This window comes from Fistularia commersonii, chromosome 25 (assembly GCF_037954325.1).
Source record: "Fistularia commersonii isolate RoL2024-O1a breed Wild chromosome 25, RoL_Fcom_v1.0, whole genome shotgun sequence".
In the NCBI taxonomy this organism is placed as follows: domain Eukaryota; kingdom Metazoa; phylum Chordata; class Actinopteri; order Syngnathiformes; family Fistulariidae; genus Fistularia; species Fistularia commersonii.
The window spans coordinates 3,774,715-3,802,419 of record NC_141308.1 but is presented as its reverse complement, the minus strand read 5'-3'; the positions used below and the strand labels follow the sequence as shown (position 1 = coordinate 3,802,419).

The 27,705-nt window shown below is 42.2% G+C and overlaps 2 protein-coding genes across 5 annotated transcripts in view; one reads left to right on the top strand and one right to left on the bottom strand.

Moving 5' to 3' along the window:
- Positions 1-386: 386 nt before the first annotated feature.
- bcl2b (BCL2 apoptosis regulator b) lies at positions 387-23,651 on the top strand. The gene is made up of 2 exons (XM_086171874.1): positions 387-1,511; positions 20,437-23,651. Exons 1-2 carry the CDS (start codon positions 948-950, stop codon positions 20,572-20,574), a joined length of 702 nt encoding a protein of 233 aa, XP_086028000.1. The 5' UTR covers positions 387-947; the 3' UTR covers positions 20,575-23,651.
- Positions 21,344-27,705, bottom strand: part of LOC147218871 (5'-AMP-activated protein kinase subunit gamma-1-like) — a 32,833-nt gene continuing 26,471 nt past the window's right edge. For all 4 annotated transcript variants that reach the window (XR_015108665.1, XR_015108664.1, XM_086171871.1 and 1 more), the window contains one exon: positions 21,344-27,705. Coding sequence is in view for 2 of the 4 variants with exons in the window: in XM_086171871.1 (XP_086027997.1) it covers positions 27,674-27,705 (32 nt within the window). In the remaining 2 variants the exon portion in view is untranslated.

The window sequence follows — 27,705 nt, the reverse complement described above, 5'->3', positions numbered from 1 at the left end:
CTTTCTCCACTAGAAATGAAGACCTGCAGCTGATCTGCAGCATAGCTGTGTTGTAGGCGTATCAAATTCACAGCTTGGATGCGGGGCTTTCACATCAGTGCAGCCCCTCCATCCACCGGAACGGGATGGTCAAGGTCACCTTTAACAGTCCAATCCATCCCACCTTTTTTTTCTTGTTATAATTGTGACAAACTCCACGGACATTATATAATTGTGACAAACTCCCCCCCCCCTAGAGAGCCTCGAATCGCCTGCGCATATCACGATATTTCGGTTAATGGGTCAGATTCTAGCGTGAGAGTTTGGAGTTCAGCGAAATTCCCTGCATTGGTGCCTTTCGCGCATTCCCACCGCTTGGCTTACGTGACGTCAAAAAGCCTCACCGAATAGCGCGGCTCATTGGCGGTGGGCAGGGAGCGGGGAGGATGTGAGAGGCAGTCGCTGAGGGGAGAGACCGCAGTCCGACCTCGTCTGGCCGCCCGGGTCCCGCTAAATAATCCGTGTCCGACGCGTCTTCAGGCGTGTTCAACTTTGGACATAATAGATGCTTTTGGGTTTTTGTTTGTTTGTTTTTTTTTGGAGCGGTGGCGGAGCACTGACACGTTTGGGGGATGTGCACGGGAATAGACCTAACGCTCCTCCAGCCGCTTCCGCATATTGGATTTCAGTGCAAAGAGGAGATCGCCCGCGTCCCTCCAAGCTGTCGGGAAATGAGGACTGCTTCTAAACCGGACGCAGACGTGTTTTAGACTTTAAAAAAAAAAAACGCTCGTCATTTCTTTACCCCCCCTCCCCACCGCGAGGATCTGCCCCAAGTCACGAAGCATTTGCTCCACGTGTGGGATTCAGCTATAAGATCGCTTCATCGGAGTTTTGGCCGTGCCCGTGCAGGATGCGCGTTCTCTAGAACGCAGATCTTTGCGTATTCGGTGCCAAACTGAGCCGTCATGGCGATAGCGTGTCACCGCAACATCGTTGAAAAGTACATCTACCATAAACTCTCGAAGCGGGGCTACGCGCGGGGGGTCGGCGTCGACGGGGACGAAGATGCCGCCAATAACGGCTCGCTGGCGGCGCCCTCGCCGACTCTGGTCCACCGGTGCCGCGAAACCGGCACCGGACCCGGGAACGACGGCATCCCGCAGCTGTGCAAGCGACTCCCGCAGCGCGACCCGCACGCCGAGATCCACAGAGTCCTGCGGGAGGCCGGGGACGACCTCGAAAGACTCTACCAGTCGGACTTCAACGAGATGTCGCGGCAGTTGTACCCGCGGCATCTCGCGTCCCGCGGGGCGCAGAGGAGATTCGCCGAGGTGATGGACGAGTTGTTCCGGGACGGAGTGAACTGGGGCCGGATCATTGCTTTCTTCGAGTTCGGGGGAACGGTGTGCGTGGAGTGCGCGGCGAAGGAGGAGACGGAGACGTCATCGCAAGTGGACAACATCGTGGGGTGGATGACGGAGTATTTAAATGGACCTCTAAACAGCTGGATACAAGACAACGGGGGATGGGTAGGTGTGATTCCGTGCAGTTGGGTAGTTTGCGGGGGCGCAGAAGCCCTCCATTACTGCCGTGAGTGACGACGTTTGACGTCGACAGTGCGGAGAAGTATTCGTTTGACGTCGAATAGATGCTTTTTAAAACCAAAAGATAAAAAAAAAGGTGTGACCTCACGGCACGGTGCGTCATCATATTTTCAGTCGGTCTTTCTTGAAAATCATCTCGGAAAGCGCACGGCGGCTCAACCGCTCGAGATGGACGGCCCTGCGTTTGGCGCCGCTCTGATTGGACGCTGCCGTTGGCTGTCAAACGGATGCGACCAATCAAACGTCGTGCTGCGTCACACCTCCTGACGCTCGGTTATAAAGCCCGCCTTTGTCGAACGGGAAAGGCTGTGGCGGCCACGCAGCTGTCGTGGAGCCCCGGAGTCGTGGTTTGAGTGCAGGGGGGAAGAAAAGCGCATAGAATCATGTTGCTAAATGTACCGTTTGTTAATTTTATCACTCTTATAGCGACAGTTAAACAAGAAATCTTCATCTTTGCGCAGGGAGTCCTCTGGATATTTGGTGGGGTTCTTCTTGAGGGAAGCAAAGCATCGAAAACTGGGTTTTAAAAAAACAGAAAGCAATGGCTTGGTTACTATAAATGACCCATAGACCTGGTTTTGAGCTGTTTCTTGTTCATTCATTCATTTATTCATTTCTGAAGCAGACATCACAGTCGACATTTGGCCATTTTCACTCCTACCGAAGGCATAAGTCTGGAGCCAATATCTCCAAACATTTGGCAAACCGTGCCATAATAACAAAATGTTCATTATTACACCCTTTGGCAACACGGTGATGCTCGCCCTTGGTCCGCAATTCAAGCGACAGGGCGACGGAGACGCACATCTGCAGAGAGAAGTCTATTGAATGAACACGTGAGCTTGGCCTGAAGGCATGGCGGGGCGTAGCTTAGCTCAGCACACATGGACTTCCTGCATTATCCACACAATACCTTAATACTCGCATAATAGAAACATTTGAGTTTGAAAGAAAAATGTTTTGCTTTTGTGCAGCTGCCGCTCCCGGTCGACAGCTGCTATTAATTCAATCTGCCACGAATAAGCCTCCAATTAATTGAAATGCCATTAAGGAGAGCATAACAATCGCACAACTCCAGTGTCTCCAACTGAAGGTTTGAGAATCCGGGGTCGAGTTGCATCAATGATTCATATTGAACATTTCATCTCAAAGGGAAGGACCGTTTAACATTCCTCTTGAGTCTGCCTTAACCCTTTACGGGGCAAGTTGTCCCACATATCAAAGGGCGGTATCAGAGGCTGGGTATTCCAGGAGCCCTGAGATCTAATCTGCAGCAGCTGTATTCAAACATGTCCTCAAACTGCATCTCGGCTGGAACGCTTCCCGCTTTTCACAGCCGTGCCTCAAAGCAGGCATCGGATGGGGCTGCTGAGATGTGCCCACTCTAAAATAATGTAGGTCATTACATTGTGAGTTTTCCTGCTGGGTAGACATGGCCGTAACTCTGCTGCTCTGAGGGAGAGAGAATAGGCTTTTAATCCTTTTAAGGATTAGCCTGGATTATAAGAAAGCACAGGTTTCCAGTTTGGGTTAGTTTGTGGATCTTTGCCCTCTCAAATGATTTTGGCTCACATTTGTCTAAGCATCGGCTAGTGCGTACTTTTATTACCGTCAGGGATTTCCACCCCCGGAGTCTAACAGACACTGCTCTTGATTCATATTCATTTGAATGTCTGACAGGTGGGAAATTCCCTGGGATGTTTTACTTATTGCCAGACAAAAAAAAAAAAACTGAAACTGCAGACACAAGGCTTTGTCAGTGCTCTAGATGTTCTTTGTTGAACCGGCATGTTGGCTATATGGCACTGTAAGATTAAGCCCACACTAAAGAGATTGCTTTTACATTTTATGTCTTGCAGCCTCAAAAGAGCATCTGCTATAGTAAGACTCTTAGTTTGCATGAACAGTTGGTCGATTCAATTTTGTCTGACCTCTCGGTGAACTCTGATTTCATACTCTTAACTGCTGAGTATTAGAATATCTTTGGAGAGCAAGTTTACCAAATAAAGTATTCAGCCAAAGTCAAACATAAATCTAATGATGGTTAAGGCGAACCACCGTTTGCGTGTTATGAAATTAGCCAAATAGCTGTATGAGTGATAAAATATTTCCCTGTTCCTCCAATAAATGTCCAAATAAAGCGCTGTGGACGGCCTTGTATGGACTGGAAGGTCACAGCCACAAATCTGGCTTTGACACTTTGTGCGGTTTACTGTTGAAAATGTGCCAAATACCTCTCATAGTGGAACTTTTCATTTTTAAGTGCCATATTATAGGGGCATATGACTTTGCTGCTCAGTGAGTCTTTTTTTTTTTTTTTAAAGAACATGTAGTTTGTCCCCTCTGTTTTCACAGCTTTGGCCAAACAATGAAGACGACGGACACTCATTGTTGTACTTGCCCTCTGACAGGTTGTGTTGGGAACATTGGTTATTGTGTGTAAGAGGTGAGACTTGTGTTTTCTACCCTTCTTGAAATAGGCGGGGGAATTAAACCTCTGACTGATATTTTGACATGTGAGACTGACACGTTTCTTGTTTTTGGAGCCCAAATATAGGAGCGAGCGCCTGCAATGTGTTGTTGAGTCTAGGCATTACCCCTGAGTCCAAAATACTTCTAGTTAAACACAACAATTGGCCCTGTGGAAATAACCAATCAGTTTCTGTATTTGTAAAACCCATCAGAGGGTGAAATGGGTTCCAAGTTGCAGTGACGACTTCCCTAAAAAAGTATCCTTTCACTGTCCCCAACACTCCATTTTCTCCACCTGTATAAATCCGTTCTTTGTGGCGACAGAAATTGCACTCATCAGGGGCCGATTGCAGCTGGGGCGCAGCCTCACGTGCACGTGATGCACCTGTGTTTATTTACTGGCACTCTCAGTGAATACCAAGTGATTGAACAAAGTGGCAGACGGCGTCAGACTTGTGAAATTACATGCTTGACCTCAGACATTTGACTGGCTGAGTGGGCGGCTCTAAATGAATGTGTTCTGAAGAAAAACAGTGGTTTCACAACTCGGGTTACAGAACCTTTTCTTATGTTCTTGTGATTTTTTTTATTTTTAATTTGGAGCTATTGATGCAATCATTTTACAAAAAAAAATCCAGAAAAGCAGTCACTAATGTTTGCACAAAATGACCGAAAAACATATTGAGAAATACCTAACTAAAAATGGAGCAAGAACCAATGTAAGACAAGTGTGAAATCCCCCAAAACGCCAACACAAAATTGGTTATATATCAGTAGGAAATCAAAACATCCTCACGTCAATCACTTAAAATTCAGAGAATAAAGTTGCAAGACATTGGAGACAGCCAGAGAGGATCAGAAGGGATAAACAATTTATAAGTGTGACGGTTTTATGTTTATATCATATATTTGACTAACGGAGCAGCTTAAAAGCCTTTCCAAAACATTTATATAAAGTATGCAGTAACATACCTCATTTTATGTGTTGTTTGTGTGGAAAGGCTTCCTCCATTCCTAAACAGATATTGTGCAACGGCAAAACAGATATCGTGCTAGAGCATAACCGCTTGGAATATTGCGATATTCATTTATATCATTCGGCCTCACCCAGTTGGGCTCCATCCTGTCAGGGATTCCTGGGCCCCCAGCTGCCAGGGGACAGGTGGGACCTGCATGATGCCTCGGTTGTGTGGGCATCTGGCTGTGTCCCTCTCCAGGCTGAGGGGATCTGGGACTGCTAGGAAGTCATTAATCTCCATTTAGGTGACATGTGAGCACAGTAGAGACAAAACAAACTGGCAGACATAGGAAGAACACACAGGAAAGCTACAAAATAAGAGAGAAGACATTTCACTTACCTCCAATTTGTGTCTCCTAGATACAAATCCAGCCTGTTAAACAATAGTCTCAGCACTATTCAACGTTCACCCGAGATGCTACTGAGCAGCGTTTCTGACAGTGAAAGCAGAGACACGTTAGCGGCCGTCTGCTTTGCATCGTGAAACAGACATGTTTCCTTCTCACACTAAGTGCTGTCATATAGTGTTCTTTGTTATTTAAGTGGGAATATGGGATGAAGTTCTCCATTTTTTTTTTTTTTTGCCGGCAATGTGAAAGAAAGGAAAAACTGCAAGAATTCTCCCTGACCCAAGAAAACAAATATAAGACTATAAACATTAACGCTTTTTATTTTTTGGTGGTTTTTACAGCCGCCGAGGACTTGCAGCTCCATAGTCGAGATTGTTGGCTGCAAAAGAGCTCTGTGGTTTGAGGCAGTCAAGATTTACCCTCTATGGTACCCCTTTCGCTGTGTAGGCCTCAGTCATTTGCCATCTGCCGCTGCTTTTACTCCCGCCAGCCCACCAACTGCAATCCCAGAAACATCTCATACAGTTGCTCCAGGATCTTGAGTCCGACACACGTCACAAGTTCTTTTAGGAATCAGTCCGAAGACGGCCCCTCTGGTGTGCTTGAATGGGTGTTGCTCTGATCGTACCCGTTAAGAATACAGTTTCAGTTTTTCAGTTCCAGATTATTCTAACATCAATCACTACCTTTGGTTAAACAAGTGGGAGATTGTTAAGGACTCACAAACTGACCATTTTATCTCTAATTTGAAAGGTTTCACTGTGAGAAAGGCATTTATTGTCTGTTTATATCACAACATCGTAAATGCCGGTTTTTCCGTCATTGGTTGTGGATCACTTGTTTCTCAAAAACAAGAGTTGGTCTGGTTTCGCCACCAACATAACAGATTTCAAAGCACGGTAACCGGGGTCAATTATTTGCTCATGTTAAAGTTTATATGTGTGCAGTTGCTTGCGTCGCTGAACATCTTTACAAAAACCTCAAGCTTTTTAACAGTTGGATACAGACTGATAAATAATTCAGGGATATATATATATATATATATATATATATATATATATATATATATATTGAAGAGCAACTGTTTTTGTTGTCTTCCAACCTGTATCCATGCTGTCAGTCATAATTTGAAAAAGGAAAGGATGGGATCATAAAGACAGAGGAGCGCATTGACGGTCTCCAAGACCGAATTAATTTGAATGAGTCCATTTTTTATTTTTTCTCAGGTTAATAGTACGAAAATGAGACCAATCATTGAAACATTTGTCTCCCAGCTTGACATCCCCATTTCAAGTTGTGTTCGTTACGTTATGTTACGCCGTCTGAAGTATTCCATAAATGCCAGGAATTTCATGAACACGCCAGAGATCTGCACCTTGTGTTATGTGCGCAAATAACTCTGACAACACAATTACCTCACAAACAGGGTTGTGTTGTGCTTTCAGGGATGTAATGTCTAGTGTTTTTCATGTGCTGTGTCTCTTTCCACAACCTTGCCTCTCCCCAAAGACCCTCCACCCCATCCTGTGTGCGTATTTATGGCCTTTCTCAGGAGAGCTGCGGGAGTGTCTGCCGGGGAAAAAAACTGCTCTCCATAAATAATAGAGAAAAAAACTGGGTGTTTCTTTCCTGAGTGGCCTATAAAGGGTGTGAGTGATTTGGGCTTTTCAGTTACTTCACCAGGAAACTGTCTGGTTTTGTATATTTATTTTGTCTCTTGCTCATTCCACATGTAGATGTGAACTCTCATGTGTTTGTGAATTCACTCATACGATTGTGTTTGCTCTTATTATTTTGTCCAAATCAGTAATCACCAAATCCTACTCTTTCCTGTTTCACAAGGGACACGTGCCTCAACTGTTTAAAGGCAGTATCACCCCAGTCAGAACACACAATGATGAATAATGTATACAGACCAGATAAACTCAGACACTAAATGGATGTCCCTCATCAATTTCCAAAGGCTATCTGTGCAGCGCTCCGGAGATTGCCTCCTCTTTTTCCTCTTCTCTTTGCTTGTTCTAAATCTCCCTCCAACCCCAGCGCTTATTCACACATATACACGTGCCAAATCCCTTCCTGCGTGCGACAGCACACACAACCTAGTACCGTGAGACGTGGCTTTGAGTGTCAGGTAACGTTTCACATCCCTGAAAAATGCAAGGCCATGTGAGAGGCAACTAAATATAGAAGCAGTGGCAACATCACTGCTCCCAAGTGGTCCTTTAATTGTTGCTACACATAAATCCACTCCCTGTTTGCCCCTGTATAATAATTGTGTTCTTATCAGAAAACCACTGGCTAACAACCCATTTGAGGCAGAAGATGAAAGAGTTTTCCACCTTTCTCCCCACAGAGGAGGCAGGATAATGAGGAGCCTACTGAGACACTAGTTGACTTTGCCATTGGGTACACCCTTGCAAGCTGTGCAGTCTGTCAATATAGAGCAAGGTTAAACGACTCCTCCCATTGTCTAGCTAGTCTAGTTATTTTTGGTATTAAACCCCATTAGGAATTCAAAAGAGATTTGATTTTCCCAATTAATATCTGGTGCAACAATTGCCACTCCTGTGTTATGTTAAACGTCTTTTGCCCACAAAGAGAAAGTTGGATGAGAAAAGTAGTGGAGAAAAGTGTTTTTTTAAGTAGTAGATTAATCAAAATGAAAAAAAAAAAAAAGAAAAAACATCCAGACAGAGAGGTGGACTGAATCATTAATGACTGGGAAATTAAAAACAAACGTTATGTCACATAAATTGCCCCAAATAAGTGAGTGAGAGAATGTTGTCTGTCTATATACAGGACTGTCTCAGAAAATTAGAATATTGTGATAAAGTTCTCTATGTTCTGTAATACAATTACAAAAACAAAAATGTCATACATTCTGGATTCATTACAAATCAACTGAAATATTGCAAGTTGTTTATTATTTTAATATTGCTGATTATGGCTTACATCTTAAGAAAACTCAAAAATCCTATCTCAAAATATTAGAATATCATGAAAAAGAAATTTTTGTTTTTTTAATTGCATTATAGAAATGAACTCTTTCACAACATTCTAATTTTCTGACACAGTCCTGTATGTGGCCCTGCGATTGACTGGCAACCAGTCCAGGGTGTAACTCACGCCCGATGACAGCTGGGTTTGGCTTCACCATCTCCCATGACTCTGAGTGCAGGATAAGAGGTAGAAGATGGATGGATGGACGGATGTTTGTCACCTGTAATAGTTACAAGTTAAGTGCATTGTAAGTGTAAATGTTAAATGTCACATTTATGATCTGAGTTGCTTTACAGTTTTTGTTGCCACTTGCCAGTTTTTGTTGATGTTGCCACTGCTTCTATACAAGTTGATTGATTGGTTTTGGGACAGGAACTTTACTTAATGAAAGCTGTAAAAAAAAAATTAAAATAACAGTAAACAATTCACAAGATAAAGCATCCGTACAAAAAAAAAGGATGATAAGGAAACATCTGATCATGAGCAGACATTGACGTGTTGCTGGGGAAAATAACAACGCACTTAAAAAACATGTTTACTGTTATATTCCTGAAATTGCCACTGCTTGATAAATTCAAGGAAACGGGAACAAGCAAAGTGGATCATTTTACAATTACATTGATGTCAGTATAAAACAATGGCGAAACAAATTGAATTTGATTCACGCCCTCACATCCGTGGGTCGCCAGTCAAGGTAATCAATGAAAAGCACCAGTTCATCATTATTCTTATTTTGTAACTGGGGTAATCCGGTACAAAATGTGTTTCTAGAGTAGTGTAGTTCTAAAAATGTGAAGCCCTAGGTATCTCTAGAAATAAGAAAATGCTTTTTCCGATTTGGTTGAATTGACCACTATGAATGAGTTCATATCTATATATATATATATATATATATATATATATATATACACACAGGGAAACAGAAGCGGATGCACTGGTGCAAATCAATTACTTGCTGTCCACAAAATGGGTGTGTACAGACTCGCACACATATGCACACACACAGACCTTGTGGCACATCAGCATGTACACACAGAAGCGGATGTGGTAGTGTGAATCAATAATAGTGTGTTGTCACTGGATGACATGTGAGCCATAGCAGGGAGCAGATGGCCCTAGGGTGCCTCGCTTTCTGATACTGTGCCATTCAGTCTCCACACACACACACACACACACACACACACACACACACACACACACACACACACACACACACACACACACACACACACACACACACACACAAACTCCTCTGCAAGTACCACTGGGATTTCTCAGTGCAAGTAGCACTGGCCATTAACACACAGTACAGCCAAGATTGTCCCCCTCTGAAACCCTGAGCCCATACCCTCCAAAAAAAATGTTAGCAGCCAAATAATATTTAATATTGTCCTTTGCCTCGTCCCAATGTAGGTCTGAGGTAAATGAGTGGCGTTTCCTTATCCTGTGTTTGACAGAGGACCCTTAAAATCTGGTGTTGTCAATGAACATGTTACTGTGATGTGACATATTTAATAAGTATTCAGGTGGGCTTTGTGGTTGTCTCTTGGTTATATGTTGCGTGTACAAACAATGTATGTGTGTGTGTGTGTGTGTGTTTGTGTGTGTGCTCTCACTCAAGATAAACCTCACACAGCATCTGCCACCAGCAGACATCTTTGATAGGGACTGATGATCATTTCTTTTTTGGAGAGAAAGCGACATTTGAAGGATAAAAGCTTTGCCAGGAAACACGTTGATGATCAGCTAATCTCACACAAAATTCCAGAGGCGTCCAGAAGTCCTCACGTTCTCCACCTGAAACAAAATTCTGCACGGCGATCATCTTATGGGGCCGGTTAACATTGCTGAGGGCCACTACTGTGTTCTAAGTCTAGCAGGGATGTCTTGCCAGCAGAGGCACACCCATCCAGCATTTGAATGCTTCGGTTTCACTGTGAATGCGCAGCCTTTAATTGGCTGTTGGGCTGTCATTACATCTTCAAATAATGACAGAGAGTTCAAAGAAAATGTGGAGATTTCAAAATAGAAGAACTGACAGCGATTCCTTTTCTTCCGGGGTATTTTGTTTAGCTTTGTCTTGACAATACAGTAATAATTTAAGCTCATAAAGAAACAGTCCTCTTGTGACTTCTGTCAGAGCACATTTTTATGACGCTTGGATTCATATGTGTCAAGCGCCATTTTTCTTTACGGAGGACTTGTCGACATGCCGAGTCGACGACGTTGTTGGTCGGTCATCCCCGAGTTTAATCATCCCTTCAAATTGACCTATAAAGCGCGTCATTTGTCTGCCACATTTTATAGCATGCAGCGGTGGGGAAAATAATTCAAATGAGAATCTATTTGATCTCTTTTTAATCCAGTGCACGAGTTGGGGAAAGAGTCTAACCAAGGTCACATTATCAGTTGCTTTTGCAAACTCATTTTGTGATACAAACCAATCCTACAGGAAAGGCACCCAGATCCTTGACATTTGCTTCTTCTTGATTTAATGTGAGTCCACGTCTACTCTCTCCAGGGAGGATACAGGGTTATAAAATATTCTGGAATGGAATAGCCGGACTTTCCGAAGTATCTTTGATCAAAAGGTGAGGCTAACCAGGTGGTGGTGGAGGAGGAGGCGGAGAGATGGAGGCCTCTCTTAAAGCAGTGAACAGACCACCTCTTGTGTCTGCTGCACGGTCTGCAGCCGGGTTGATATTTCGAGAGTAATTGCCTGAAAGTTCTGGGTGGCTGGCAAAGTATAAACGGGTCACTGGGATTGAAGATATGTATATTTTTTCGGATTCCAAAAGTTGTAGATGTCGAGGTGAACTCAATCCGCAATTTATACAGCAGATCCGGCTAAAGGCGCCTCTACAAGTCATCTGACTCAACAATCATCTGCTTCTCAGCTGATGTATCTGCTGACTAGAAAGCAGCGTCCACATGGGCTATACACATAAAAAAAAAAAAAAAGGATGAAAACATTTCCAACGGCTTGATATAAAGCATACGCATGCATTTCCTGAGTGACATAAACATGTCGAGGCCGTAAATCCTAACCTTCGGCAGACTTTGGCATCAAGGTTTCTCCAGCAGACGCAGCAGACAATTTCCACGGATAATTCCTGGGAGAACATGACAAAAACACTTGCCTCTATTATGAAACTGATATGTACCTCATTAGTTTTCAGCGCATTTTCTTAGCAGACTTTAAGAGTCACAATAGGCGTCTTATTATTATTCATCAGATGAGCCGTGCATGTTTCCTTCTGGTCTCTGTATACAGACAAGGAAGGTCACACAGCTTGTGAGCCAATCTGCTCAAGATAGTCAAACAATTGGTCTTTTAATACACGCTGCTCGACACGGCTCTCCCGACGGTCCCTCGGAGTGACATTGAAATCTACAGAAACCAGAGAAAAGGCAGGAATTTCCGTGCAATCTCTAAAAATGATTTAAATGTTGCTATTCTATTACATAATGCCAGAAGGAGGCACGCTCCTTCCAGCAGGCATATCTCAAGGTTCATTCCCTCTTGTATCAGGCATCTAAAGTGCACACTGCAGTTGTTTGTTTCCTCACTTCAATGCATTCCTGTCATTCCTCTCCCCCAGCCTGGATGAAAATCAGCTGGTTGCCTGGAAGAGGTCACTGAACTTCTCCACAGTCTCAGAAAGCCAGAGAGAGAAAAGAGCGGACCCGTTCCCCTCTGGGTTCTCTCTGAGATTGTTGTTAACAGAGCTGACTCTGCATGTGGACTGTTACTTTATTCATACATTCCTCTGTTAGACATTAGATGAAGTAATAAATGCCGTTCCCCCTCCTCCTCCGGTTTCAAAATGACCTCATACTTCACGAAGGATAAGGAAACTTTTGTCACACATATCAGCCTGTGGGAAAGCGGCTTTTCTTCCCATACTTATGTTTTGTCCTCCGACTTGACAACCCCCTCTTTGTTATTTTCCCGCTGAAAATATGACAACAGCCGGTCATGAAGGGTTACAGTAGCTTTGTGGAAAATTTTCTGAGCAAAGGTATTCCCGAGGGTGCAGGGCCTCAAACAGATTATTGTTTTGTCTGACATTAATCGGACATCTGAGCTCCTCCGTCCGCCCGCTCTGCCGTGCTTTGCTCGCAGCGTGTCCCATCCCAGAATGCGGCCTCTCTCATTTACATGGGAATGAACCTGAAACCCGGCCCCGTGCGCTCCGGCCACATACACTCCACCGATATCTCGTTGCCCAAACTGAAAAGCTTTCTCCTGGATGAAAGAGGACTCGCCGCGGCAGCGGGCATCCAGCTTTTGATGCTGTCATACGGTTTCTTTCACCGTTTACCGCTCTCGTCGTCAGTGTTTTCTAAATTACAGGGATAAGTTTGGGATTCCGTAAAGGGGAAAAAACAAAACAAAAAAAAAAAAGTACCTATTTTTGACGTTACGGTTTGCTCTCTGTTTGTCGGGAGGCGAGCAGCTTTAAGAGTAATTTAGAGATTCAAACAAACACAAAATCTCTTAGTTACGGCATCCAGCCAAATGTAACTATCCGCTATTGCTCAACCTCTCGTCGCCATGGCACGAGCTTGACTATGTGTTTTGGCTCTTCCCTAGTTTTTCCCTGGTAACAGTTTGGCTCTACCACAGAGAAGCCGTGGTCTCGACCCAGACAGTCATGTCTGAGCACAGGAAGTGATTTAACACAAACTAAACCGTTGATGACTTCAACAAGCCAATCACCTCCAAAAGTGACATCAGGGCTTTTACAACAAAAAAAAGCTTTGACCGAGCACCGCCTTGTAAAACAACACAATACAATCCTTCTGAGTAAATGCGATGACTTCATTTCTCGGGTACGATCGGAACAATCGGCCCTCACAGTCCACATGCATTTGGTACGATGGCTTTCCCGCACGTCCTGCTCACCAAGACCTTATACAGTATTAACTTTGGCTCTGATCGGTCTATTTTCAGCTCCATCGTCTGTTGAGGAGGTGCTTGTGTGAGTCAAGGTCTTCGGAGGCCAACGAGTAAGACATTTAAAACTTCAGGCGGCTTGTCACCCCTGCTACAGGAAATTGGCCTCTCCCATGGGTTGTTTGTCACAGGAGAAGCAACAGGCCACTTGGGAATCTGCTGGTTCCCACGGTCTTTATCAGAGTTTTTACTATTTGAACCAATCAGGCAGAGCTCGGACGCCCTTGTTTTACAAAAATAAGTCAAGGTCCGGTTCCTGATCACAGCGAATAGAAGTTGATACCAAACCAGTTAAAATGTGAAAGTTGAACTCGGTGTTTAATCATTAACAACTATAGCAGGGTAAGGCAGCGAATTTGACTTTACAAGTATTTTAGATGCCTCCGTTTCACATTTCTTTCGCAACGTAGCTCTTAATGTCACTGGAACTCTATTACTGAGAAGTAAAGAAGATTACCACCCCAGGAAGGAAGAAGGCATATACTTTCTCAGCAGAGGCTCTGCGTTACCTTCTTGGAACTGATCGCGTTCACGTGACGGAGCAGGTGATGCTCTCCGTGAGCCCTCTTTGGACAAAACACGCTATTATATTTGACATCACGTCTCCGCTCGACCGCTGTCGAACGCACGCCGGCCCCACAAGTGTGATGATGACTCAGCCGCGTTTTTCCGTTCTCTCCTCTGCTTGTATGCACAGTGACCTTTTAAAATGAGCCAAGCAGCAGAGATGAGCATTGCTTTTATTAAATTTAGCAGCCGTGAACCGGGAGCCGAGATGTACCCTCTTGATATTTATAGCAACCGGCGCTGTAACTTCCTCCCCTTATGGAGGGCTGCTTGGGCCTCGTGCAAACATCCTAAAAACTGTCACACATCTCCGCTCGGATACAATGCATCTATTCGAGGGACTTGCCCTTTTTCTACGATTGTGAAAGATTTTGCACGACGTGGATTTTTGTTAACGCTGAAATTTCAAGGTCACACGGGGAGTTCGAAAAGAAAGGCGGAGCGACAGAGGTTTTTTTTCTGTGTGCGGATTGATTCGCCTTTGCTTTGATTTGCGCCGCATGCAGAAGCGATTGATTGTGAACGATGCACTCTGAAAGTATAAGGTGTGCAGAGGGCCAGATAAGCCAAAAAACCGTGGGAGACTCAGTGAAAAGAAGAGTACGGTCTGCATCCTTCAATACGCCCCCACGGCGCAAAGCCGGCAAGGTCACCTGTTCCTCTATTTCATGTTGGATCAAAGCGATTAAATAAAAGTCATTGGGCTCAATAAGAATTGCAAAGAGATTGCAGTGATCCTATTACTACTTAGTCTACAAATAGGGAATAGATTAAAAATGTTTTCCAATTCTAATTCTGCCTGTATTCACAAAAACATAAATGGGAGTGTTTTAACTATAGTATACTAGTATACCCCCCCCCCCCCCCCTTTTCACCTCCATAGTAGGATGAAACCAAGCATACTGAAGGATTTAACTTCTCAAAGAATCTTGTGTAAAGTTACAGTTTCATTAACCCGTCGGTTAAGGCGATGAATAATGGAAACAATAAAAATGCAGATTGTCATGAGGAGTGCGAGTGATGTGCCGGCGATCGTGTTTCACGTGCCTACGGAGCGGGTTTTCTCCCAGGGGGAGCGAGCTGTTTTGTAAACACACAAATGCCGTCCGTCCTGCCGATGTAAATCTGAATATTTATGAGCCTTTAGGGTAGCGTCTAACGTCAAAAAGTTTCTGCCCGTAGAGCGGCGCACCGTTTAGCGCCGCTCGGTGTACACAGCCAAGTGTGAAACCTGAGTCTCCAGACTGAAAAATTTCCTTTTCCTTTGTTTCAAGTCAGAGTTTCCTCTCTGATCTGCTGTTTTCAAACAAACCAATGATTCCCTAGCAACGATCCAGAGTGCTTGTCTTAAATGCATACTTTCATCCACTTCGACATGGCGTACAGTTTCAAAGAGTTGTGTAGGTTTTTCAAAGTTACATGTGGACAGTGGTCGATTAAGGTTTAAGCCTTTTTTTTTTTTTTGTCCCCTCCTACTAGTCATATCCTAATATTATCCTGTAGTGTAAGCTGAAATATTCAAGCAGGAAATTTGTAGGATTTTCTATAACCACGCAAAGTAGAATTGTCGGTTTATTTTGCATAATCATCTCACTTTTGTTTTTTCTAGAGGAAGATTTAATAGCCCTAGAGTGTTTATAGGTCTCAACACAGCCATAAATATAAAGCCATCATATTAATGAATCATCTGTTAAGTTTAATGACCATTTTCAATTTGGATTGGCATGCAGATTCTCTTGTAATTATTTGATACTGACTATGTCACAAATTCTATGTTTTATACATTTTAAAATTTATGTTTTATAAGTAGTAGTTCTATTCAACCCTAAGCGTTCCTTTCACAGTCAGTAAAAAACTTACATTGAGAGGATAATTCCAAGGGAAAGTCCAAAATCCCAGAATAAAAACCTACTTTATGTGGTTATGTTTTAGGTTAAGGATGCAAATTAGGTAGGTCATCATAAATAAGTGTCTCGATACGAAAACCCATGACCTCATATTTTATTGCTTTCAGTAAAATTGTCATATATTTGCAATAATTTGAGGAAGTGTGTGGCTTTCCTTTGTCATCCCTTGGCTGCAAGGTTGTTTTTTTTCTTCCCTAGTATTGCTGTATTGTCTCAGAGCGGTGAAGGGCTCAGTGTTCTTTGCCCCAAGCTGTTTGGCAGCGCTGACACATGGGGATTCACCGGGTAATGAGTATGGCTGCAAACTCCTCTGTCATCTAAATTTTTGCCCGGGAAATCGATGAAAGAGCCTATAGTCCCTTTTAAACTGCCTGCGCTGCTGGATGAAAGGTGACTATCCTTCACCTATTGTGTCTGGTACATCTGTAAATGCCTTCATAATGAAATGTAGCTACAAAATACATATACTGCGTACTGTCGTCAAAACAGATCAATTACAGGGGATATTAGTGCCATCCTTGCATTTTTATTCTCCGCTCACTCCCTCTTGGCTCCTGAAACGTGAGTTTTGTTTGACTCTAATTAGCCGGGGAGAAATCTGCCAGAGCTTCATAAGAAAATCAAAGAGCTCTGCAGTGGCAAACTCTGCAATAATATATATATATATATATATGTGTGTGTGTGTGTGTGTGTGTGTGTGTATGTGTGTGTGTGTGTGTATAGGTATATATATATATATATATATGTATTTGTATACATACACACACATATATATATAAATATCATGTATATGTATATATACACATACATACATATATACACAAACCTACATATATGTGTGTGTGTAAATATGTTGGCTTGCGCATTTGTTATATGCAAATGTTATATGTTTATTTGATTTAAACATAGCTGGAGATGAAGGTCAGTTCAGATGGGAAAACAAAGCGCAGTTTTCAACAGGTAGTCGATTCTGACTTGAACTTTAACACACATCCCAGTCGTCCTCTCTACCGGCTTGGAAATGCTCACAGACATGTCTTTAAACAGATGTAACAATAAAATATTTCTGTTTTGGAAAAGCACTACTTGCAGTTTTAACAGAGCAAGACAAGTGCACAAAATGAGTCATTATCTTCCATACATGGTCATTTCCCAGAAAATGAAAACGGACCCCAAAGGGTCGGTCAAATGTTTATCCCGCCGCCTTAAAGATAGAAATAGGTCCATCTGATAGAAGGGACAGTGAAAAAAAATCTCGATGTGAGAAAGAAACCGGGCAAAACCCAGAGGTCTAGCTCATGTGAAAAACAAATCAGAGGTCTAGGCTCTGGGCTGCTGGTGGGAAAAGCAAATCACGTGTTGAGCTTCCAGTCAGCGTAACCATGACACTCAGGTTGCCATCCTATGTCTGAGTATAGGATCCTATCAACTCCTTGTTGTTCGGTACAAATCCTCCTCTCCGCGTGTGTCTCTTCAAGGGTTCTTTTGTACGCCGTTCATTGGACAGACCGAGCCGGGCATTTTCCCACCGGATCACAAGCTCCCGTATTGCTGCCGTGACCTTTTAAAAGGCATCGATCCAAAAAGCGAATATACCGTAGAGAACCGCAAACCAGACCCTATTCCAGAGGGTGCGCACCTGCTGTCGATGGCAGCTGTTTTGCTGCGGGGAAAAGACGGGTGTTTGAGGATTATAGCCCTTTTGTTGATGTGATAAACGCAGATATTTTGCCCTTTTCCGGCCCGGTCATTGCCAGCTTGTTATTATTTTCTCCAGGAGGCTGAGATTTCCATCAGGGCGGTCCAAAAGGATAAACAGGGATAGAGGAAGTTAAAGGAACACACTGCGTTGGTTTATTTTTCACAATACTCACATGGTTGTGACCGTGTTGCTTACTAACGTGTGGGTGAAAAGTTCCAGTAAGTGAAGCGGAGCATGCCTCAGTCTCATGATATCCACCTGACGGTCCTCCCACCCCTCCTCTCTGAGCTCTCCCCTGAGTCAGTCTAGAGTTATTACCATCCGTGCCCTTGTGGGATTCTTATAACATCCATCACCGCGTTTATAAAGCTTTTACCATAATTGACGCTCTTTTGTTTTGAGATTTAAATAGACGATAATCTATGCCGACCCTCCGGGGACGTTGAGGACACGCATCGTGATTTTACCGTTTTGTCTGGCCTCGCTATTGGTCATTCGCACGCACTCACCGCCCGCCTCGTCGGCCAGTGGCTGCAGAGCTGGTTTTTTTTTCAGGAACTTGTGGTAAAAAAAATCGAAGGTAGTGTTTTTCCAACTGCCACATTCCCTTCAGCTGGACGTCTGACCGAAGCAGTGGGTTCTCTAAATTAATACCCGAATCCCGGGGGGTGGGAGCGCCGGGGTCCGGGTTCGTCGAAAGACCAGAACGCCGCTTTGCATTTTGTTCACTGTTTTTCAGTCTGGATCATTTAATAGACTCTGCTGCGACAAAGGAAGTGCCGTGCGGTTAAAGATATTGTTGGCCGATTGAAGAGCGCAGTGTGTTTTGACACCGGAGGGAATAAGCTCTGAAGAAACTGCTGATCCTTCCTCCTCTGTGTCACCAACCAGCCCCCAGCCTCAGGAATGCCACGGGAAAGGATGGGAGGAGAAGGAAATAGGAAATACTTTTGTCACCCGTAAGCACTCCGGAATAGATGAATAGACAATGTGTAATACAAAAATGACAATTGTGGAAAAAAAAGGAGTAGAATGGCCTAGTTTGTCTGCTATGAGATCAAGGTCAAATACAATTTGTTTCTTTCAGTTAGAACTCCACAAAGCATAATTTGTGTACATGAAATAGGTCGAATAGAAATTTAAATAAAATAATATTTTCGCATCACAACATATACAATAATGTTAAGGTGAATTCAAGTAAAAAAAAATTAAAAATTGTTCTCACATAGGTCAAGTTACAATTAAAACACTGGCATCAAATGGGCTCAGGGAGGCAGTGTCACAGAACTGATAGCGTTTCAGTCTGAAACCGATGACGAACGGCTTTAATAGACTCTCCTCTCTGCTTTAGCTCAGAATACATCTGTGCACGTGTATGTGTTTGTCTCGTACCACAACTTCCTGTCCAGCTGTTCCCTCCGTCGCTGCATGAGCAGACATCTGTATTTCTTCACCTGAGACCGAACAGACCTCCATCAAAAAAACGCACGCGCACACACACACACACACACACACACACACACATCTTCTATTTGTAAAAAACCTCTGAGTTTTAGGTTAATAGTTCTCATCTTCAGAGCAAAAAAAAAAGGATTTGTAAACAGCCATTGGTGAATAAGCTGTCTAAATGCTCCCCGTGTGTTTAGTGTGTTTAGGTGTTTGATGCATTTTAAGAGCCACATGTTTTGTGTGGGTGGGATGAAGGATAATACATCTTCTAGTCGGGGTGTAATAACACACTGTTTCCACCCACGTTTGAGAACAGCTAAAGGGATTTAAAGGGTCAGTTCACCCAAATTACTGTAAAACATTTTGACAGTTATCACCACTCAAACTAATAACGTGTATATTTCCCTGGTTTAGAGAGATTTGCCTTTGAGACTTCCACCTCATCACAAACACAGGGCAGATCACTAACGTGATTATTTTATATTGCAGTGCTGCCGTTGAAAAATGGAATTCATAAAATGTCACCTGCTAACCGGTTTTCAACTTGAGGGATAGCAAATTTTGGTCGGTCCAGATAGTTTTATTCTGTAATCTCATGTTTATCCCATCTAGCTATCCTATCCTTCTCCATCCTAGAGTGCTAGATACCTCTAGGTATATGGGATTGAATAAGGGCTGCTGGTTTATTATTTATTAGTTTTATCTTTCTAAATGACTTACAGGCGAATCTGTTATCGAATGATAAATGTATGCTGCTTATAATTTTTGATTTGATGGAATAGCTGAAAGCTACTCTCAGTAGCCGTATTGCCATAATGGTGAACACCGTAAACTTCTGTAGATTCGTATCTAGACAATAAAGCAAGGCGGTCTCCAAGAAAAGTTATTACTTACTGGAAAAAAAAAGAACCACAAAAGGAAGTATTTGCTTTCGAATATGGTAAAAATTACTGGGCTGGGATCTTTTCAATTATTTCACAGTGGTAAAGAATAATTCAAACTGTATCAAATAGTCTCTAAAATCATTTGATCTCCTTCGCCAAAAGTGAAGAAGTGAGCCAGATGAAGATTCCGCTGCTCCATAAATCCGGGAGCCATAGCGTTGCACTGCATCCATTTATCATAATGCACACGGATGATGTTTTTATATTTAATGAATTCCTTCTTGTGACATGAATATTCATGTGGACATCAAACATGTACTGCCTCACTAGTGAGTCCAAAGAAGGCACGCATTTTGGTAGTAGTAGTAGCAGGTTCCTCGATACATCACTACATTGTCTTGATGGGAACTTGTCATTTAGTTGTGGTTAAAACATATTACGTCACTGGTTGGTGCAAAACTAAACAGACGAACCGTCATAGAAAACAGAAAAACAAAGCATTAACAGCTTAAAAACTCTCTTTTTGTCTCCTCTCCAGGATGCCTTTGTCGAGTTGTATGACAGACAGAGGGGCTCGGTCTTCAGTTGCTCTTGGCCCTCCATCAAGACGGTCTTTGGTCTCGCTGCACTCGGAGCAGCGAGCCTAACCATCGGAGCATATCTTACCCAGAAGTGAATGAGTCGTCTTTCCCCTTCACTCAGATTCGTCTTTCACCTTCTACCCCCCCCCCACCTTTTTTTTTTATCCTTTTCAAGACGCCTTGAACACCCCAGAGACAACCTTCAGACCCTCTACAGTCTGACTCTCTTCAAAGCCTTCTCTCAGAGACTCCCTGCTCTTCACCCTTCCACGTCAAACCAAACACAAATCAAAACAACCACAGGAACCAGATGTACGAATCACTGAGAGCAAAGGAAGTCTTAAAAGAGGCTGCGTCGATGTAATCAGCCGAGTGCAACTGAGGAGCGAGGAGGGATGCATCTGTTTTCATTTTGTTCTGCTTGCTTCTGTACTAGTTATAGCATGAACATTGAGTGTTAGTGTAGACGTCGCATGTGTGTACTGTCTGGCGGCGGAGGCCGACGGGGGTGCGGGGACGACGATGACGGTCACGCCCCGTTTGTAAAAGGTAGTGGCCGCACCCCTGCGCTTTCCCTGTTTGAACTGTGGACTCCGGTTACCCTCTGCAGCCGCTCTTCAAAGGACTTCCACCAAAGAACAGCTGCTCAGAATGAACGTGGAAACCAGCGCGGTGTGTGTCAGTTACTTTCCCTTCTCAGACAACTATAAGGAGCACCAGTACACTCTACCAGGGCTTAAATAAAGGAAGGGCCAGTGGTGAACTCAGCTCTGCTTCTCTGTGAGACCTTATGCTTGTGTTAGATTTTCGCAAAACACCAAACCTCCACGTGCTGTGGTTTTCTCCGCACGAAAAGAGAATGCGTTTTTTTTTTTTGTTGGGTTTTTCTTTAATACAGTGATGGCAAACTGGGTTATGTTGCTAAGTATCTTGGGAGAAATCTTGACCGGAGCAAGAAAGCGACAAGCTGAACAATGCATTGAGCACTTCCATCAACATTAATGGACGTTAAAGAGACTTAGAGTGTACATCCCTCAAGTAACATGATCTGCAAAATGATTTGTCTGAAATGTCAAATATTCACTGATCTACTATTGATATACTGTTAAGAATCAAGATTTTTAATTGTCATTGTGCAGGAAAGTCTAGCTGTCCTTTTAATATTTTCCCATTTTCTACTTTTTTTTTTTTTTTCCTTGTTCATCCATTCGTGAACAGATTCCTGATTGCAACACAATTTCAGGGCAGATCCCTTCAACAGAGGATTTCCTGAGCTGCTGGGGCCCTACAGTGAATCCGCCCCGATAAAAACTGAGGAAACCTCGCAGGGTTCCAGGTGAACGCCGCGGAATACAAGTTCAAGACTCAGGCCTGTGTTTCCTGCCTGCTGGAACCTGAGATGTCCCTTCTCTCTGGCTGCATCACTTTCAGTCTGCCAGGGCAACATTGATTTCTTCCCCCCCCCAGACTGTTTTATTGATGTTTGTCTTGTGTTACAGTGGAGAAAAGTTTTGGAAATGCTCACAGGCTCCATTATTGTTTTTTTTTTTTTTTTTCACATTTCTTTGTAAAGCTGGAAATGTTATGGTTCTTTTCTCTTTCATACAAAAAAAAAAAAAAAAATCTTTGCATGGAGGAACAGCACAGTTCTCACAAAGCGAATACTCGATATGTGTAACAATATTTATGTCAGAATAGCGTAGGAGAAAACGAGAAACAACAACGGAAATGTATCTATTTATTAAGAGGTACCGGATAGCAGATTTCGTTTTTATTTTGTAACGATAGTACATTGATGAGAAATTTGTTATCATCCTTTCCTTTTCTTTAGAATCACACTGTAACATTATTTTCTGGCTGCTATTATAACAAAAAGAAACATTTAAAAGAACATTTTTTTGTTGAATTAGTATTGGCAAAAGATTGCTATACTATTGATCTCAGTTGTACTTACAGATTATACTGCCACAAAATTTACAATAGTTTTTGAGAGCGCAAAACCAAAGTTAACTTATATTAATCTATTGATTTAAATTAAAAAATGTAGCATATGGAGAATACATGTGGCTTCAACTAAGCTGCTTTCGCACTGCAGGCAAAAATGTGACATCATTTCTTTTTTGACTGATACAGCATGAAAAGTCCAAAAATAAAAGAATTTGCTCTTTTAATTTGCGAGTTCAGAACTTCAACATGTTTTGGAATCATAGTCAGATCTCATTGCTATTTATTTTTTCGCAATGTATCCTCTGTCTGAATAGCCATATCTGAACTCAGGCGACATTTCATCACGCTGTTAAAACTTTAGTAACTATTTCGCGGCGGTGGGATTTAATCTGAATAGGTATTTGGTGATGTGGTGAATATTGAAGACAGTCGGTGAAGGTCGTCAGTTGTGGGACAGTCGGTCAGGGCTTTGTTAGAGCATATCAATGTTTGGGCGGCGGCTGGATAGAAGGGCTCAGCCGATGACTGGTCTGTTCTGGGGCAGAGCCGAAGAAAAGTCAATAGAAGGCCAAAGTGTGGGGGAAAGGGAAGCGTTTAAGAAGGTTTTTTTTGTTTTGTTTTGGGTAGGTGGGTTAGTTGACGACTATGAGAAGTTCACGTTATTATACAAGGCAATTTTAACAATGAGCGCAGCCAAGATGTATAAATAAATAAAAGAATCAGGTCTGAATAAGGAATATGTCACAGCTTGCAGCGTGAACGTAACCTTTGACTTTGCTGAGGTCACGCTCTCCCTCTCCGTCAGTCTCTCTCTAAATGGTTTCTTTGTGTGACTGTGTTGTATCAGCTTTATACTTTGTCAACTCTCCGCTACAGTGGTAATCTGTACATTGTCATCCTAACAGACTAAAGCATGTCTCAGTCATCACTAGAGGTCACCCCTTTGTCGCCCAAACAACTCACGGTTTGCAATATTCCCATTGATATACGAGACGATTCGTGAGCTGAAATAGCAACAATAGCAGATTAACAGCAATATATTGTATTTTTTTATATTCTTTGTGCATATATGAATGTAGGCAATATGGTTGCTGTACTGTTTTATGTCTATAATCGCAAACCTGTAGCACTTAAAAAAAGTGAACCTTGTCTCTGCTGTTTACTGCTATATCCACGATAAGCTAGGGGATCATATTGTTCCTAATAAATTTCTGATGTAGCTGCCTTTCAGGGTCTGGTTGCTTTTTATCGATTCTCCGCTTCATCTCTGTACATGTCGGGAAGATAGAGAGAATAAAAGATGTTTAGGTGGGGAGCAGCAGCAGCATTTTCCAATGATCGGATATACTTGTAACAGCTATATGTAAGCTTGCTTATGTCAACTTGACTATCTCCGTGTGAAGGACCGCGCAGAAGCAGACGCCTCAGACATCAAAGGTGTCCCCAAACACCGCACTTGTCAGCCTCCCCTCTTTGCTCCATGCACTGCTAAACAGAAGTGCAAAAAAAAAACCAGATGCCCTGCGGCCAGGTTTTACGCCCCCTGCCTCTGTTCTGATCACACTTGTCTTCAAAGGCTATGGCACTTGGCCTCCTCAACTGGAATTTATGAAAAGTATGATGTAGTAAAACTAATGTTGAAAGAGTTGAGTGGGTGAAGGAAAATGAGGCGAGAAGAGTGAAAGAAAGGGGTGTGTGCGTGTGTGTGTGTGTCTAGAAATATCCCCGAGGATACTAACAGCGTGGGGAAGTTCATTTGGGCTGGAGCCCCATGCAATTTCTCCTCTCCCCTCCACTCACCATGCATATAAAATGCATGATATAGTCGGAAGAGGAATTTTAAATCAGGCTCTACATTTCCAAAAGAGAGTCCAGTCTGGGTGTGTATGGTGAGCGTGTGTGTGTAAAAGAAGATGGGCAGTGGAGCAGTGTGAAGTCCTCCTGTCTCTTTTGCTTTAAGGCTACAAGGTGAATGTTTGTGTGTGTGTGTGTGTATGGGGGGGGGGGGGGGGGTGATCCAAGAGCTGGATATCATTGGGGAAATTGGGAGATCAAAGTAAATTGTCTAGTAGAAGTCTAGTCCAGTTTTAACCTTCATTTGGAAGTCCATCAAATTCACCATCAGCACTTTCCTCCCCGATTTAGTTGCAACCTTTAGCGTGTTACTTTGTGATTAAATTTGCCAATTTCTACGAGAAGATCAAAAAAGCAGGATGCAAAAATCATTAGTCGGTTATTGGAATGCAAATATTAAATGAGACAGAGGTCATTAATAACAGATTGACAAGATTTGAGCTTGGCTAAGGCTCGAACTGTGTGCTACAGTGTCACCCTGTGGTTGTTCACCACAACGACTCCAGTCGGTGTCAAATACAATTTCTCAGACACTAAAACCCCGAACTAGCCCTCTCAAACCTAATCCTAACAATACGTAACCACTGTATATCATAGCTTCTTAAATCTACAGCAAAAGTAATTGTCTGGTCATCATATGTGAGTGTCTGTCACCTTCCAGGATGATTTTTTTTAATAAATCGGATGATTTATATGTTTATATATATATATGTTTATTTATATGTTTAATGTTTAATTATGTTGAAAACACTCAAGAAACCTGATGAAAAATGTTCTGAGAAAATTTGCTTTTTTCCCCTCTTTAAAAATCACTTAGTTAGGAACAATTACCAAAACAGGTCATTTCAAACAATATTCAGATCAGTTATCACGCACCAATCTATTTGTTTCTCCCCCAACTTCAGCAGACAGCTGCTGATTGCACAAAGCATGTGATGTTTTTAATAGTGGCTATTAAAATGTATGTCCTTGTAATATGCGTAATAAGCTGATAAAGCCTCACAAGATTCTTAATTACAGTATATGCCAATAAGTATTACAGCATCATAACTATGGTAATTGGGGTGACTAACAAATTACTATAGATGTTGGTCATTTCTTAATTAAAGAATTTACACGTTCAAGGTGCTTTTACTGACATTTGACAAGGAATGCAAAAATAAATGTACTATCCTATGATGAGTTTAGCAACACCATCTAGTGTTACTAATTTCATAATAAAGGCCATCACTAGTCTAACTAATACTATTAATTTCAGAGAATGAGCGTTCTTTTTCTGTTATGTTGAGCTGAAATTAAAACCAGCCTTTTTTCTGGCGATGTCTAGCACATGGCTGGTTTCTGCTACTCTAAAATATCCTCAGGGCATCATGATATGAAGGGAGAAGGCATCAGGGCTTGAAGCTCAACAGCTAACAGGACTGGTGAGGATTCCTGACCCATGTAGGATCTGGCAGAATGGGAATTCTATTAATATGTAGAACACATCTAAATCCCCCACTGTGTAGTAAGGAAGTCGCAAAAAAAGACAAATTTGGTGTAACTAGATTGCTCAGTGTAAAGTTTATCTTGGATCATGAGCATCAGACAGCTAAATGACAAAAAAACAAGCATTCTAATCCAGGATTTAGATTAGAATTCCGAGGTATAGGAGACATAGCTACAGTTTTCCGTTTGTTTCTTATTGATAGCTTTTTTTCCCAGTGGCTTGGTAATTAAAAAGGACACTTTCATCAGCTAAACTGAGTCGATAATGAAGTCTGGAAAAGAGACTGGGTCACTGTGGTGGCAAACGGAGCTAAAAACTCCTCCATTACTTACTGCTATTATGAATGAAAATCACATTACATTAAGACTTTCTTCTAAAAATGTCAATTCTTAATCCTTTTCTATTAAAAGTGAAACATGACGGGCAATTGCAGCTATAAAATTTCAACTGTCAGAATACAGTAACTGCTGCTCAAATAAAGTCCAGCTCAGAAAACAACCGGTGGCACTTGTGAAATGTTGAACTTTTTCCACTGAGCATAAATGAAAACCAATTAAGATTAAAGTTTGAAAAAATGACAAGGTAATGAACAGTACCTCAGATCATTCATTTGTTAAATTGAAAAAAAAAAACAAACATTGTAGGTTATTATAAAAAATACAAAATTTGACAGCAAGCACTGTAAAAGCATGGCATTCAAATACATTCAGTGTCTTTTTATTTTCCTGCAGGCAGAAAAATAGAAAAATAAAGCAAAGAACATTCATACTGCAGAAGTGTAGTTTGTCATGCTTGAACATTTACAATACATACTGATCAGATACAAAGATTCTGATATATATTTACAAAAATAACAATGACACTGCAGTCTTTTTAAACATGTTGAGACATTCATAAAAATAAAGCTTTTCTGTGACATTTCCCCCAAAGTTTATCCTATTTACAGATAAAGGTGGAGATGAGTCCTGTTGAGTTGCAGCTGAGTTATTCTGTAGGTTTTTTTTTTGAGAATCTGGAGCGTTTTTCAGTAACTATGGACAGTCTATGTTGAAACCTTTCTTAAAAATCTAAATAATAAATTTTACTCTATTGTCATACCATTGAAAAACCATTAATCACTCTACGATTACTCTATTATTCTATAGAGGGAGTAAGAACTAACTCATAAGTCTTATGAATGTTGAGTGGTGTTTGTCATTTTTTTCCCCCGATTTAATCTTTCACATTTTTGGAGATTTAAACATAAATTGGGAAAAATGTAACATGAAAAGAGAAATAGGGATGCACTTGGTATTTTGAAAAGTTCTTAAGATGGCATTTCATAAATACAGTAATTTTTTTCAAATACTTATTTGAAGACAACATGTCAGTTTACTAGTGTAGGTGAGGCAAACAGAGGAACGCCAAATGTTGTATTGGCCAAGTTTGGCTTTTGAACAGTCGTGTATGTCAAACGTGGTTTACCACTCGCTTGCATTGTAAAACGCCACCCATCTACTCAGGATGACATCCCCTTTCGTGACATTTTAAGATTCAGGTCAAACTTTGGCTGATGACAGCAGTAAGACAACTTAAAACTGAAAAACAGGTCATCAGCACCCATCTCAACTGTCCCACCTTTCCCTCGTAGGTGACCAGAATACATGTGTGTTTATATACAGCATATTGTGTTGAGTATCAGTGTTTAAAAAAAAAAAAAAAAAAAATGAAAGAAATTAACCCAAACCTCAGTGCAGGAACACCACTTAACTCAGCTGTCTAGCTCTTTGGTTTCCAAGTCTCTGTACTGCATCAGTTGAAGGCATCTCTGGAACAGTCAGACCAGCTCAGCAAAGCCTTGTGCTTCTCTTCAGCCTTTCAATTTATTTACTTTCAGTATATCTTGACTTGATGCCTCCTCACTCTCACTCCAGCAGGCTCTCTTCCTTACATGCAT

What these genes read in the sequence shown, in the direction of transcription:
- bcl2b (XM_086171874.1), top strand. Translation starts at nt 948, where the DNA reads ATGGCGATAGCGTGTCACCGCAACATCGTTGAAAAGTACATCTACCAT. An exon ending in TACAAGACAACGGGGGATGG is followed by an intron (nt 1,512 to 20,436) that starts GTAGGTGTGATT and finishes TCTCCTCTCCAG; the next exon opens with GATGCCTTTGTCGAGTTGTA.